At 37.4% G+C, this 14,346-nt stretch overlaps 2 protein-coding genes across 2 annotated transcripts; both read left to right on the forward strand.

The window, feature by feature from the left end:
- Positions 1 to 1,278: 1,278 nt before the first annotated feature.
- Positions 1,279 to 6,819, forward strand: LOC308683447 (olfactory receptor 1500-like; the record flags this gene model as incomplete). The annotated part of the gene is made up of 2 exons (XM_081353918.1): positions 1,279 to 2,249; positions 6,585 to 6,819. 2 exons carry the CDS (start codon positions 1,279 to 1,281, stop codon positions 6,817 to 6,819), a joined length of 1,206 nt encoding a protein of 401 aa, XP_081210044.1.
- Positions 6,820 to 7,809: 990 nt separating this feature from the next.
- On the forward strand, positions 7,810 to 9,291 carry LOC308683448 (olfactory receptor 2AT4-like; the record flags this gene model as incomplete). Its single annotated transcript, XM_081353919.1, has 2 exons — positions 7,810 to 7,890; positions 8,298 to 9,291. Exon 2 carries the CDS (start codon positions 8,299 to 8,301, stop codon positions 9,289 to 9,291), a length of 993 nt encoding a protein of 330 aa, XP_081210045.1. The 5' UTR covers positions 7,810 to 7,890; position 8,298.
- Between the last annotated feature and the right edge of the window lie 5,055 nt (positions 9,292 to 14,346).

Here is a 14,346-nt window from a genome sequence, read left to right on the forward strand (position 1 = left end):
GTGGAGGCTCAAAATGCGGAATCCTCCAGTCGGATTCATCAACTGTATGAATGCAGTTGATGAATTTTAAATTTCTGTGTTTAAATTATTTAAATATTTGTGTTATTTTAGATATCTGCTTTAAAATATAGTACATAATATTAATAATATTAAATTAAAATAAATAAAACAAAAAATAATGCAATAAATGCTTCTTGTAATTTGATTGGTGTTACGGTGTGTAGTTATCATTTACCCACAAGGTGGCACAAAAAGCTCACAATCATGTAGTAAAAGAGCTGTTTGCTATCCAACTTGACGAGTCATAAAAGAGACTTTTAATAATAGGCCTAAGATACTTTGCGCTGGAGAAAAAAATGCACCCAATGTTTATGTTGCACCCAATTTGAAATGAAACGGCTGATGTTTCTATGTTGTGCAAATAAATCTTATATCTATCAGGGAAGAGGAACCAAGCCAAACTTCATTCCATAGTTATCTTCTAGCAAAACACATTCCTCACTCCCTAAACACCAAAGGTCAGCCCAGTTTCACGACATCAATGATTCAAAACATGATCCTTCATGACGTGTTGGACCCTACAGGCTTTAACGCTGATTCTACGCCTATAAAACCATGAAACCACACACATCTGCACTGATCACTGAGAAACGTGACACACTGAGCCAGGAATATTCTAAGCAGATGTCACATAACTTAACAGAGGAATAATCAAGGTAATCATGTGATCAGCTGAAATACAAACCAAAATTACATTTAGATTTTTGCAAATATTTGAAATTACAGAATGTGTAAATAATTTAAGGAAAATTATTTCATCTTAATTAATAACTAAATAATGTTTTATAATTAATGTATTTACGAAAATGTTTTATAAATTATATATTTTATCATTTACAATCATTTATAATTTAATTTCATAGATTATCATTATTATATTGTATTTTTAAATGTTGCCAAGAATAATTTTAACTTCATTATTTCATCTTAATTAATAACTAAATAATGTTTTATAATTAATGTATTTATGAAAATGTTTTATAAATGATATATTTTATCATTTACAATCATTTATAATTTAATTTCATAGATTATCATTATTATATTGTATTTTTAAATGTTGCCAAGAATAATTTTAACTTCAAGAAAATATATATATTTTTTTTTTTATTAGCAAATCAAATTAGCAAATCAAAGCCATTTTTACAAGGTATGTTATGTCTAAAACGCTGATGCATTTGGTTCTTTTGTAAACAGATGTTAACTGTATGTTTTAGTATGTCACAGGCAAACGAAACCGCAGCTTCTGTTGTAACCGAGTTTTTCATCGTGGGCTTCACTGGACTTCAGCCCAAATACTACAGCCTGATGGCAGCACTTTTGTTCTGCATCTACATCGCTGTAATCACTGGAAACTCTCTCATTGTGGTCCTGTTTATGACTGAACGCAGCCTCTTTAAGCCTATGTATATTATCATGCTGAGTTTGTCCTTGTCTGATATTGGTTTTTGCACAGTTGCTCTGCCAAAAGTCATTTCTCGCTACTGGTTTAATGACGGTTATATTACCTTCAATGTTTGTCTGTTTCAAAGGCAGCTGATTCACTATTTTGGGACCCTAAACTCTCTTATTATGATGATCATGGCTCTAGACCGGTACTTGGCGATCTGTTACCCACTAAGATACTTTGTTTTAATGACTAACCGCACTATGAGACTTTTAATAGGGCTTTCCTGGGTTACTGCAATGATTGCCCCAACCATCACCTTAATGCAAACAGTGAAACTGCCATTCTGTGGGCCAAATATGATCGCTCATTGCTTCTGTGACGCTGGGTCTATAAACCAGCTCGCCTGTGCAGATATCAGCCAACAGAATCTCATTACCTATGGTGTAGCAATGTTTGTGCTTCTCGTGCCATTCTCTTTCATCATCTTTTCATATGTATGTATCCTGGTGTCTGTGCTTCGTATAGCAAATGCACAGGGTCGTATGAAAGCCTTTTCTACCTGTGCCACACAGCTGACTATCATTATTATCTATTATGTGCCACGTTTCGTTGTTTACTCCAGTTCTAGCATCCCGAGCATTCAGATAAACAGCAGTCAGAGGATCGCCCTGGTCATGTTCTACAGTCTGCTTCCACCACTAGTGAACCCCTTCATCTACTGCATCAGGATCAAAGAAGTCAGACAGTTCTTTCTCAAATGGTGTGTCCAGAGAAACAGGATGAGTCTAAAAGTACATAGGTTAACTATTTCTAAATGAAATCATCTGTCTATCCCTGTTCTTATGTATCACATTACATGCTGTTTATATGCATTTACAATATTTGTTAATATAGTTAGTATAGTTATATATAACTATATTAACAAATATTGTAAATGCATTTAAACAGCATGTAATGTGATACCTCAGAACAGGAAATTTAATTTGTCACACTGCAGGCACATTTATCAACTCTAATATATTTTAATTATAAATAAACTATACATTTCCTACTAAATGTTCATGCAGTTTTGGTTGTTTCATTAGATTACTATTAGAAATATGTTCTATTATTTTATTTACACAGGTCTTAGCTACGAATGATAAAAAAAAAAAAAAATTTAAAAGCAAATGCTAGTTAAAATTGTGATCATTTACTCACTTCTTATTGTTAAGTCACATTATCGAACTGGTAAATTTCAAATAATGTCACACTTAATTTTAGATAAATATTATTCATTGATAATTGATGCACATGACAGTGTCCTTCTGAGCTATGAATTACTGAGCTAGATTCTTACCGAAGACTATAGATATAGAAAGATGGTTCCCCTTCAGTCAGTCACATTCGACGTAGAGATGAAACGGTGTGAAAATTTCATATCACGATTATAGTGACCAAAATTATCACGATTATCAGTATTATCACAGTTTTGTTCAAATGAGATGAAAATGTTTAAAAAGAACTGAAAACATTTCAAAAAGTTGTATATTTGAAAATCAACAGACAACAAATAAAATTAGCAGTTCTATGCACTTTTTTTAAAGCATAAACATTCAATTATATGACCGTCGTCAATAGCAACACATTATAACAGCGCACATCTCTTGTATCACCACAAATGCGGTCTCTCGTTTTGTTAAAATGCAACTTGCCGTCTTGCATCTCAGTTTTGATTGTATTGAAAATGAAATCAGAGGACTTTAGTATTAATACTAATATAATACTGTGGTAATGATCATCTTGTCTGGACGATTGTTTTGTATATACTGTCAAAATTTAACTACTGTATAAACATCTCAGTTTTATAAGATTTTAAAACATCTCGGGCCATTTTCTGAGGAATTGAAAAATTAAAACAACCAACCATCTCTGTCAAAACAAATTTCAGAAGATATTTATTTGCAAAGATTTAAACAGCTAGAGTAAGAGAAGGCTATATTCATAATCTATGGCAAAAATATTATTATAAATGAGTTTAGTGGATAATTCAGCAGCAAAAGTTATTCTTATAGTTATTATTATAGTGGAGGGGGAAAAACATTTAGTGGGGAACAAATAAAACACAAATCTTTGTATTGTTATAAAATACATGAATGAAAAATATATTTATATATACTATGAAATGAAAAGACATTTCTTTTAAATGTATAGCGCAGCTTTTTAATAAGGCAACAACATATGATAGATAGGACAGAACATGAAAGGCTATTAATAATATTTCATTGCGCAAAAGTTTTATAGGCCTAATATGAAAGGCTCCAATACAGAGTGGTTTATGCACATCCCATGCGCAGAATGATGCACTTGAAGCAACGTTGGAAGACAATGGAGTCAACGTTGAAGCAACGTTGAAAAGTTCAAAGCACAAGGGGAAGAGATATGAGTAGTGTATCATATCTATGCAACAGATTGAGCCTTTTCTTGAAACTTAAAACAGTTTAAAATTTTAGTTACTTTGCGCGTGAAGAACAATTCATTGTGCTCTCTACTCCAGAGAGAGTAGAATGAGCTTCTAATCATTTGCATCTGTGCACCTGTGCACCTGATTTTCAATTTAGGCATTTGCTGCATGTGCTTGTCTGCCTCTTTGCTCCTGCTGCAGCTGTTGCGTTGGTTTGCGTCTGTAAGCTTCGTATATCTTTCTGTTTTGAATCACAGCTTGCACAACACGCTAGTAATTCACTAGCCTGTTAACGTGCCATCCGTCCACTCTTTATTTATTTTTATTTATTCATTTTCTCGCGCCTTTTACGAGTTCATCAAACAACTTAGGTGAGTAGGATCAGTCAACAAACACGGTGAGTCATGTCATCTTCTCCTCTTATTGTTACTAGCACCTCATGTTACATGTTTAGCATAGCCTTCTCTGTCAGCACTGGAATTACATGTGATAAATACAGGGAGATAGTCAAGCTGACGGGGAAGATTTCAGAACTAGAGACACGCATCCAAACTTTAATCGAGGATAGTAAGCATGCAAGGGCTTTAGATATTGCTTTGGATGTGACTAGCTTAGTGAACTCTGTACATTGTTCGGTTCTGGCTGTAGAGCCCGTGCAGCAGGGTAATTGGTTGACGGTGAGACACTGTAGTCGCAGGACAAAACACAGCTCTTCCGTTACGATTACAACTTCAAATAGATTCTCCCCACTCAGTGAAACACCCACTGAGAATCCTGTTGAATGTGCCCTAGTTATTGGTGATTCTATTACATAAAAATAGAAAAGAGACACCAGCCACCATAGTCACATGTTTGGCAGGAGCCAGAGTGCCTGACATCAAAGCAAATTTAAAAGTACTGGCTAATGCTAATCGTAAATTCTCTAAGATTATTATTCAGGTTGGCACTAATGATGTTCGACTCCGCCAGTCAGAGATCACTAAAATTAATGTTAAAGAGGTGTGTGAACTCGCAAGTACGATATCAGGCACTGTAATTTTCTCTGACCCCCTTCCTGTTCGCAGGAGTGATGAGATACTTAGTAGATTGTCAAGTCAAGTCAAGCCAAGTCAAGTATATTTGTATAACGCTTTTCACAATACAGATTGTATCAAAGCAGCTTCAGAGTATTAAATCAAAATAACACAACAAGGTTTGTTTCTAGTGGAAAAAACGTCCACGTTTGGTAAGGCTGATCAATAGTATTATTGATTGATTAAAGTAAATTAAATATCCCCCACTGAGCAAGCCAAAGATTGTCCTCACTCAATGGCTGGTTGTCTAAGTGGTGTCCGCAAAATAATATAGAATTTATAGACAATTGTTAAAGTTTTTGGGGCAGACCTGACCTGTTGAAAAGAGATGGTATTCATCCCTCCTGGGATGGTGCTGCTGTTCTCTCTACTAATATGGCACATAGTCTTAGAGCTCAAACATGAATTTGGGCTCAGGTCACGAAGCAGACAGACTGGCTAAACCGACCGTCTGCCAACTGTCTCACGTCACCAAGGTCAGATAAATACCATCACATAGAGCCTCTTTCACCTAGATATCATCATATAGAGACTGCGTCTGTTCCCCGAATTAGGACATAAAAAAAACTTCCAAACCCATCTAAGGGTAAAAATTTAATTGATGTTCAACAAATAAAAAACAGATATAATACAAATGAGCAAATGATAAAGCTTGGGTTGCTGAATATTCGATCCCTTACATCAAAAGCACTTACTGTTAATGATATGATTACAGACTATAATCTAGATGTGCTGAACCTCGTCTGAAACGCAAAGGGGGAGGTGTTGCTGTAATTTATAGAAATATTTTCAGAATTACTAAGAAGTCTAGTTTCAAATATAATTCTTTTGAAGTGTTGGTACTTAATGTAGCAATATATAGTGTAAATGATAAATCACGTTTGAGATTTGTGCTGGCTACTGTATACAGCCGACTCCGTGTTACAAATATGTTAGACCTATCACTTCTGCCACTAAAAGATTGCTTTATTAATAATCTTCCTGATCAGTTTCATCATCTCAGCATCCCAGATAGCTTAGAAGAACTCGATATTGCGACAGAAACTTTTAACTCTCTCTTTTCCAGCACTTTAGACACAGTTGCTCCGTTGCGCTTAAAGAAGATTAAAGAAAATAGTCCAACGCCGTGGTACAAAGTCCCGCTTGTCTTTAATTGTTCCCATCGGTACAGAGGTCAGAACCTTAACCAGCACTTATTGCCCGGACCTACCCTTGGAGCCTCGTGTCCACATTCCAGGTGTCCTCCTTCGTTTCCGAGAGCATCCTGTAGCCGTGAGCGGAGATATTAAGGCGATGTTCCACCAGGTTCGCCTCCTGCCTGAAGTTCGTCCTCTACTCCGCTTTCTATGGCGAGACATGCCATATGAGGAGATACATTTCACTTGACAGATGAGGAGATACGTTTCTCTGTGGAGAGATGTTTTTACATTGATAATTGCCTCCAGAGCCTACCTACTGCTGATGCAGCCCAGAGTCTGATTGATCGCCTATGATACCTTGTCCTATAAACACCAACCTGTGAACTATGAGACCCACACCTTACGGAATATTTATAGGGTCCTTGCTACACAGTATGACCCTTTGGGATTGCTCCTTCCTTACACAACCCGTGTGAAAGTGATCGTAAAGCATCTTTGGAACCAACAGAGAGTGGGATGATCCTAACCTACCTCCTGAACTGCTCTTCTCCTGGATGCAGTGGGAAGAAGAACTACGCCGCCTTCCTAGTGTTTCTCTTCCTCGTCCTTATGTCCCTGCTGCAGTTGGGATTGCAGGAGTTACTCATGAGGTCCATATCTTCTCAGACGCCTCTGAACAAGCTTACAGACCATAGCTTACCTACGTACCACTGACCCAGCCGGTCAGACATACCTGTGAAATACCTCTACCTCTGTGGCTTATCCTTAATCAATACATCATCTAAACCTGCATACCTGTCTCCTCATCCTTATATTAACTGTGCTCTGATAGGCACCCAGAAGGGTTTACTCATCTAATTACAAATCAGATCCAGACAGTCAAAGTCTCCCAAACAGAATCTTCAGTGAATCTATTTGTCCTATATGCAAACTGTTGTGGGTACAGGGTATGTCTGGGTATATCTGTTTAAACAACGTTTCTATCTTTTTAAAAACATTATCAAATCCATTATCGTTTATTTTTTCATTATAAAATGTCCCTAAAAGGTGTTCTGTGCGAGACAATCAATGGTGTATGTGAAGGCTCAAAATGCGGAATCCTCCAGTCGGATTCATCAACTGTATGAATGCAGTTGATGAATTTTAAATTTCTGTGTTTAAATTATTAAAATTTTTGTGTTATTTTAGATATTTGCTTTAAAATATAGTAAATAATATTAATAATATTAAATTAAAATAAATAAAACAAAAAATAATGCAATAAATGCTTCTTGTAATTTCATTGGTGTTACGGTGTGTAGTTATCATTTACCCACAAAGTGGCACAAAAAGCTCACAATCATGTAGTAAAAGAGCTGTTTGCTATCCAACTTGACGAGTCATAAAAGAGACTTTTAATAATAGGCCTAAGATACTTTGCGCTGGAGAAAAAAATATATTTATGTTGCACCCAATTTGAAATGAAACAGCTGATGTTTCTGTGTTGTGCAAATAAATGTTATATCTATCAGGGAAGAGGAACCAAGCCAAACTTCATTCCATAGTTATCTTAGCAAAACACATTCCCCTCTCCCTAAACACCAAAGGTCAGCCCAGTTTCACGACATAAAATTATTCAAAACATGATCCTTCATGACGTGTTGGACCCTACAGGCTTTAACGCTGATTCTACGCCTATAAAACAATGAAACCACACACATCTGCACTGATCACTGAGAAACATGACACACTGAGCCAGGAATATTCTAAGCAGATGTCACATAACTCAACAGAGGAATAATCAAGGTAATCATGTGATCAGCTGAAATACAAACCAAAAGGACATTTAGATTTATATTTGAAATCACAGATTGTGTAAATAATTTAAGGAAAATTCTTTCATCTTAATAACTAAATAATGTTTTATAATTAATGTATATTTTACATGTTTTACGAAAAACAATATTTATAAATTATGTATTTTATCATTTACAATAATTTATAATTTCATAGGTGAACTTTATTTAAATACATTTATATTATCATTATTATATTGTATTTTTAAATGTTGCCAAGAATAATTTTAACTTCAAGAAAATTTATATTTTTTAAATTAGTAAATCAAAGCCACAAATTATTTTACAAGGTATGTCATGTGTAAAAGGCAGATACATTTGGTTCTTTTGTAAACAGATGTTAACTGTATGTTTTAGTATGTCACAGGCTAACGAAACCGCAGCTTCTGTTGTAACCGAGTTTTTCATCGTGGGCTTCCCTGGACTTCTGCCCAAATACTACAGCCTGATGGCAGCACTTTTGTTCTGCATCTACATCGCTGTAATCACTGGAAACTCTCTCATTGTGGTCCTGTTTGTGACTGAACGCAGCCTCTTTAAGCCTATGTATATTATCATGCTGAGTTTGTCCTTGTCTGATATTGGTTTTTGCACAGTTGCTCTGCCAAAAGTCATTTCTCGCTACTGGTTTAATGACGGTTATATTACCTTCTACGTTTGTCTGTTTCAAAGGCAGCTGATTCACTATTTTGGGACCCTAAACTCTCTTATTATGATGATCATGGCTCTAGACCGGTACTTGGCGATCTGTTACCCACTAAGATACCCTGTTTTAATGACTAACCGCACAATGAGACTTTTAATAGGGCTTTCCTGGGTTACTGCAATGATTGCCCCAACCATCGGCTTAATGCAAACAGTGAAACTGCCATTCTGTGGCCCAAACATGATCGCTCATTGCTTCTGTGACTCTGGGTCTATAAACCAGCTCGCCTGTGCAGATATCAGCCAACAGAATCTCCTTCCCTATGGTGTAGCAATGTTTGTGCTTCTCGTGCCATTCTCTTTTATCATCTTTTCATATGTATGTATCCTGGTGTCTGTGCTTCGTATAGCAAATGCACAGGGTCGTATGAAAGCCTTTTCTACCTGTACCACACAGCTGACTATCATTATTATCTATTATGTGCCACGTTTCGTTGTTTACTCCAGTTCTAACATCCCCAACAACACTAAGATAAACAGCAGTCAGAGGATTGCCCTGGTCATGTTCTACAGTCTGCTTCCACCACTAGTGAACCCCTTCATCTACTGCATCAGGATCAAAGAAGTCCGACAGTTCTTTCTCAAATGGTGTGTCCAGAGAAACAGGATGAGTCTAAAAGTCCATAGGTTAACTATTTCTAAATGAGATCATCTGCCTATCCCTGTTCTTATGTATCACATTACATGCTGTTTATATGCATTTACAATATTTGTTAATATAGTTAGTATAGTTATATATATATATAACTATATTAACAAATATTGTAAATGCATTTAAACAGCATGTAATGTGATACCTCAGAACAGGAAATTTAATTTGTCACACTGCAGGCACATTTATCAACTCTAATATATTTTAATTATAAATAAACCATACATTTTCTAATAAATGTTCATGCAGTTTTTGTTGTTTCATTAGATTACTATTAGTAATATGTTCTATTATTTTATTTACACAGGTCTTGGCTACGAATGAATTTACATGTTTTCATTAGTATTTCTCATAAAAAAATAAAAAAAAAAAGCAAATGCCAGTTAAAATTGTGATCATTTACTCACTTCTTAGTCAAAAGTCACATTATCGAACTGGTAAATTTCAAATAATGTCACACTTAATTTTAGTTAAATATTATTCATTGATAATTGATGCACATGACAGTGGCCTGCTGAGCTATGAATTACTGAGCTAGATTCTTACCAAAGACTATAGATATAGAAAGATGGTTCCCCTCCAGTCAGTCACGTTCGACGTAGAGATGAAACGATGTGAAAATTTCATATCACGATTAAAGTGACCAAAATTATCACGATTATCAGTATTATCAGTATCACGATTATCAGTAATCACAGTTTTGTTCAAATGAGATGAAAATGTTCAAAAAGAACTGAAAACATTTCAACAAGTTGTATATTTGAAAATCAACAAACAACAAATAAAATTAGCAGTTCTATGCACTTTTTTTAAGCATAAACATTAAATTATATGACCATCGTCAATAGCAACACATTATAACACAGCGCACATCTCTTGTATCACCACAGATGCGGTCTCTCGTTTCATTAAAGGAGAACTCCGGTCAATTTTAACATTGAGCTCATTTATTTGTACATTTGGAGTGCTGTCAATACAGAGAACAACGACAAAAATCGGTGTTGCCTACACCGAGTTATTCTATTTTTAAAATTTGCACCCTGTTGACTTCAATGGGGCAATGTTTAAACCTGCTTTTAGCCTCTTTACATCCTTGAAGTGTCGTTACAAGTGCACCGCCAATGTGTGTGATTCCTTCAGCGTGAACACGGGTCAATCTGACTGCAGTAGATGTGAAAGATATTAATAAAAATGAAGTTAATTCAGCCAGCGCTCATACCTCTGTTTACATCCTGTTTCCGTTAGAAGTCCACAGTAGTCGATTGCCGAGTTCATGCGCGCGATCATAGGTAACTAAGCAACAGTGGAGACTCAGACCGTCAGCTGTCAGCCCAGCGGATGACGGCGCTGTGTGGTGTTCTGAGAATATCAGATCAGATGGATGGATTTTGTAGTTAGTTTAGAGGAATATGAGAAAATGGTTCTATGATCGCGCGCATGAACTCGGCAATCGACTACTTGCCGAGTTCAAACACAGGTGCTGTAGTCGCAGGACAAAACACAGCTCTTCCGTTCCGATTACAACTTCAAATAGATTCTCCCCACTCAGTGAAACACCCACTGAGAATCCTGTTGAATGTGTCCTAGTTATTGGCGATTCTATTACATAAAAATAGAAAAGAGACACCAGCCACCATAGTCACATGTTTGCCGGGAGCCAGAGCGCCTGACATCAAAGCAAATTTAAAAGTGCTGGCTAATGCTAATCGTAAATTCTCTAAGATTATTATTCACATCGGCACTAATGTGTCACGGTTCATAAATCCTATGTCTCTTTCTTGTCTCGTGTTCTGTTGTTGTGTGTGTGTATGTACTGATTGTGTGGGCGTGCCGGCTCATTAGCGCTCATCAGCGATCCAGCTCATCACTCCCGTCACCAGCTGCAGCTCACCTCATCACCCTATATATGCTCACCACTTTCTCATCTCCTTTGTCAGATCGTTGTTTGTGGTGTCCCTGTGTTGTTCCAGTCAGCGTCTCGAGTCTTGTGCCTTCCTTGTTCCTGTGGATTTATTCTGGATTCATCTTACTTCTGGACTCATCCCACTGCAGTGCTGCACTTCCTTTCACCAGGTTCATCTGGCCATCGGGGTCCCTGCGCCGCTAGCCTGTCTGTTCTGGACTTTTACCACTACTCAGCAATATATATACAATAAAGAGTTTTTACTTGCAATTGCTTCCTTTTCCTCATTCGTTACATAATGATGTTCGACTCCGCCAGTCAGAGATCACTCAAATGAATGTTAAAGAGGTGTGTGAACTCGCAAGAACGATATTAGGCACTGTAATTTGCTCTGGCCCCCTTCCTGTTTGCAGTAGATTGTCCTCACTCAGTGGCTGATTGTCTAAGTGGTGTCCACAAAATAATATAGAATTCATAGACAATTGGAAAAGTTTTTGGGGCAGACCTGACCTGTTGAAAAGAGATGGTATTCATCCCTCCTGGGATGGTGCTGCTGTTCTCTCTACTAATATGGCACATAGTGTTAGAGCTCAAACATGAATTGGGGCTCAGGTCAGGAAGCAGACAGACTGGCTAAACCGACTGTCTGCCAACTGTCTCACTCAAGGTCAGATAAATCCCATCACATAGAGCCTCTTTCACCTAGATATCATCATATAGAGACTGTGTCTGTTCCCCGAATTAGGACATACAAAAAACTTCCAAACCCATCTAAGGGTAAAAATTTATTTGATGTTCAACAAATAAAAAACAGATATAATACAAATGAGCAAATGATAAAGCTTGGGTTGCTGAATATTCGATCCCTTACTTCAAAAGCACTTACTGTTAATGATATGATTACAGACTATAATCTAGATGTGCTGAACCTCGTCTGAAACGCAAAGGGGGAGGTGTTGCTGTAATTTATAGTAATATTTTCAGAATTACTAAGAAGTCTAGTTTCAAATATAATTCTTTTGAAGTGTTGGTGCTTAATGTAGCAATATATAGTGTAAATGATAAATCACGTTTGAGATTAAATAATCTTCCTGATCAGTTTCATCATCTCAGCATCCCAGATAGCTTAGAAGAACTCGATATTGCGACAGAAACTTTTAACTCTCTCTTTTCCAGCACTTAAGACACAGTTGCTCTGTTGCGCTTAAAGAAGATTAAAGAAATTAGTCCAACGCCGTGGTACAACGAGCACACTCGAGCCCTTAAGAGAGCAGCCAGAAAAATGGAGCGCAACTGGAAGAAAACAAAACTAGAGGTATTTCGCATTTCATGGAGAGCTCGATTGCATGCAGAGAGGCCTTAAAAGCTGCTAGATCTGCTTATTTTTCAACCCTATTAGAAGAAAATAAACAAAACCCTAGGTATTTATTTGAAACAGTGGCTAAACTAACGAAAAATAAAGCTTCAAGTCCAGAAGTTTCCAAGCAGCACAGCAGTAATGACTTTATGAACTTCTTCACTTTGATTGATAATATCAGGGAGAAAATTATAACCATGCAACCGTCTATCAGTATCGCATCAGGCAGTGCATTGTAGTCTCCCTAAGGAAAATTTTGATTCATTCATTGCTATAGAAGAGGAAGAATTCTCTAAACTCATTAAATCCTCTAAATCGTCAACATTTATGTTAGACCCTATACCGACTAAGCTACTGAAAGAGATGCTTCCAGAGGTCATAGATCCTCTTCTTAATATCATTAATTCATCTTTGTCATTAGGATACGTACCAAAAACCTTTAAGCTGGCTATGATTAAACCACTTGTTAAAAAACTGCAACTTGATCTTGAATTAGTCAATTACAGGCCGATCTCGAATCTACCTTTTCTGTCAAAGATACTAGAAAAGGTGGTACCCTCACAACTATGTTCCTTTTTAGAAAGAAATTCTGCAAGGATTTTCAGTCAGGATTTAGACCGTACCATAGTACTGAGACTGCTCTCATTAGAGTTGAGAGCTCGCATATAAACATAAATAAACTCCAGCAAGATAACATGCTTTTATGCAAAATGGAGAATGCCTGAGGTGAGATGAGTTTCCATTAACTTTAACGACTTAAATATTCATTCGTATCTCACATTAAGCTATCAAATGGCTTCAGAAGTCTTTAAATATAGTGCACGAAAACTTTATAGTGCTTTACAGTGTTTTTTATGCCTTTAGTGGGGCTTGACAAGAACACTGAGAAGCTGCAGCTGACTTCTCAAACAAAAAAATCACTATAATGCAGTATAATCCTACAAGCTGTGCCACGGCTATCTCCCCTGTGCGCTTCAACACTATAAAAGAGCTATTTCCCTAAAAGAGCGAGCTATGCCACCTTCATCCATCTCTCCTATCGCCGGCAGGCAGCAGCGTGCAGTTCGAGGACGCTATGCCTTCTCACGCACAAGGCTCCACCTTGCTGCCCCACTGCCAGTACGTCTGTGGTCCCTTTGATCCCACTTGTACAGTCCCTGAGAGCCTGGCTAATGCTTCCCAGCCCATCTCGCTGGCTCATTCGGACTATCAGACTCAGATGTGCAATTCAGTTTGCCTCGCATCCCCCCAAGTTCAGGGACATCCAGTTCAACTCCATGCTGGCCAGCGATGCTCCTGTCTTACAGGCAGAAATCTCAGTCCAACTAGCAAAGGACGTGATAGAGCCGGTCCCTCCAGCCAATAGGAAGTCAGGGTTCTACAGCCCTTACTTCATTGTATCCAAGTAAGGCAGTGAGTTACGGCCAATCTTGGAACTGTGAGTTTTAAATCTGGCCCTTCACAAGCTTCCATTCAAAATGTTAACACAGTAACACATTTTCCAATGCATCCGTCCACCTCAATCAGTTGGGACTTCGGGTCAACTGGGAAAAGAGCAAGCTCTCCCCTGTGCAGAGGATCATCATGATGCAGTAAACGGTAAATTCGTGGGGAAGCATGACCTGATCGTCAGGTTTCTGGAGGGTGCGAGAAGGCCAAATCATCCTCGCCCACACACCATACCCTCTTGGGATCTCTCATTGGTGCTGTAGCGTATGAGCAGATCATTCATTCATTGGTTCTGAATTAATGAATCATGGCTCGTTGAATCTGAACACAAATGCACATT

Source organism: Scardinius erythrophthalmus, assembly GCF_964197995.2.
Source record: "Scardinius erythrophthalmus genome assembly, chromosome: 23".
Taxonomy (NCBI): Eukaryota; Metazoa; Chordata; class Actinopteri; order Cypriniformes; family Leuciscidae; genus Scardinius; species Scardinius erythrophthalmus.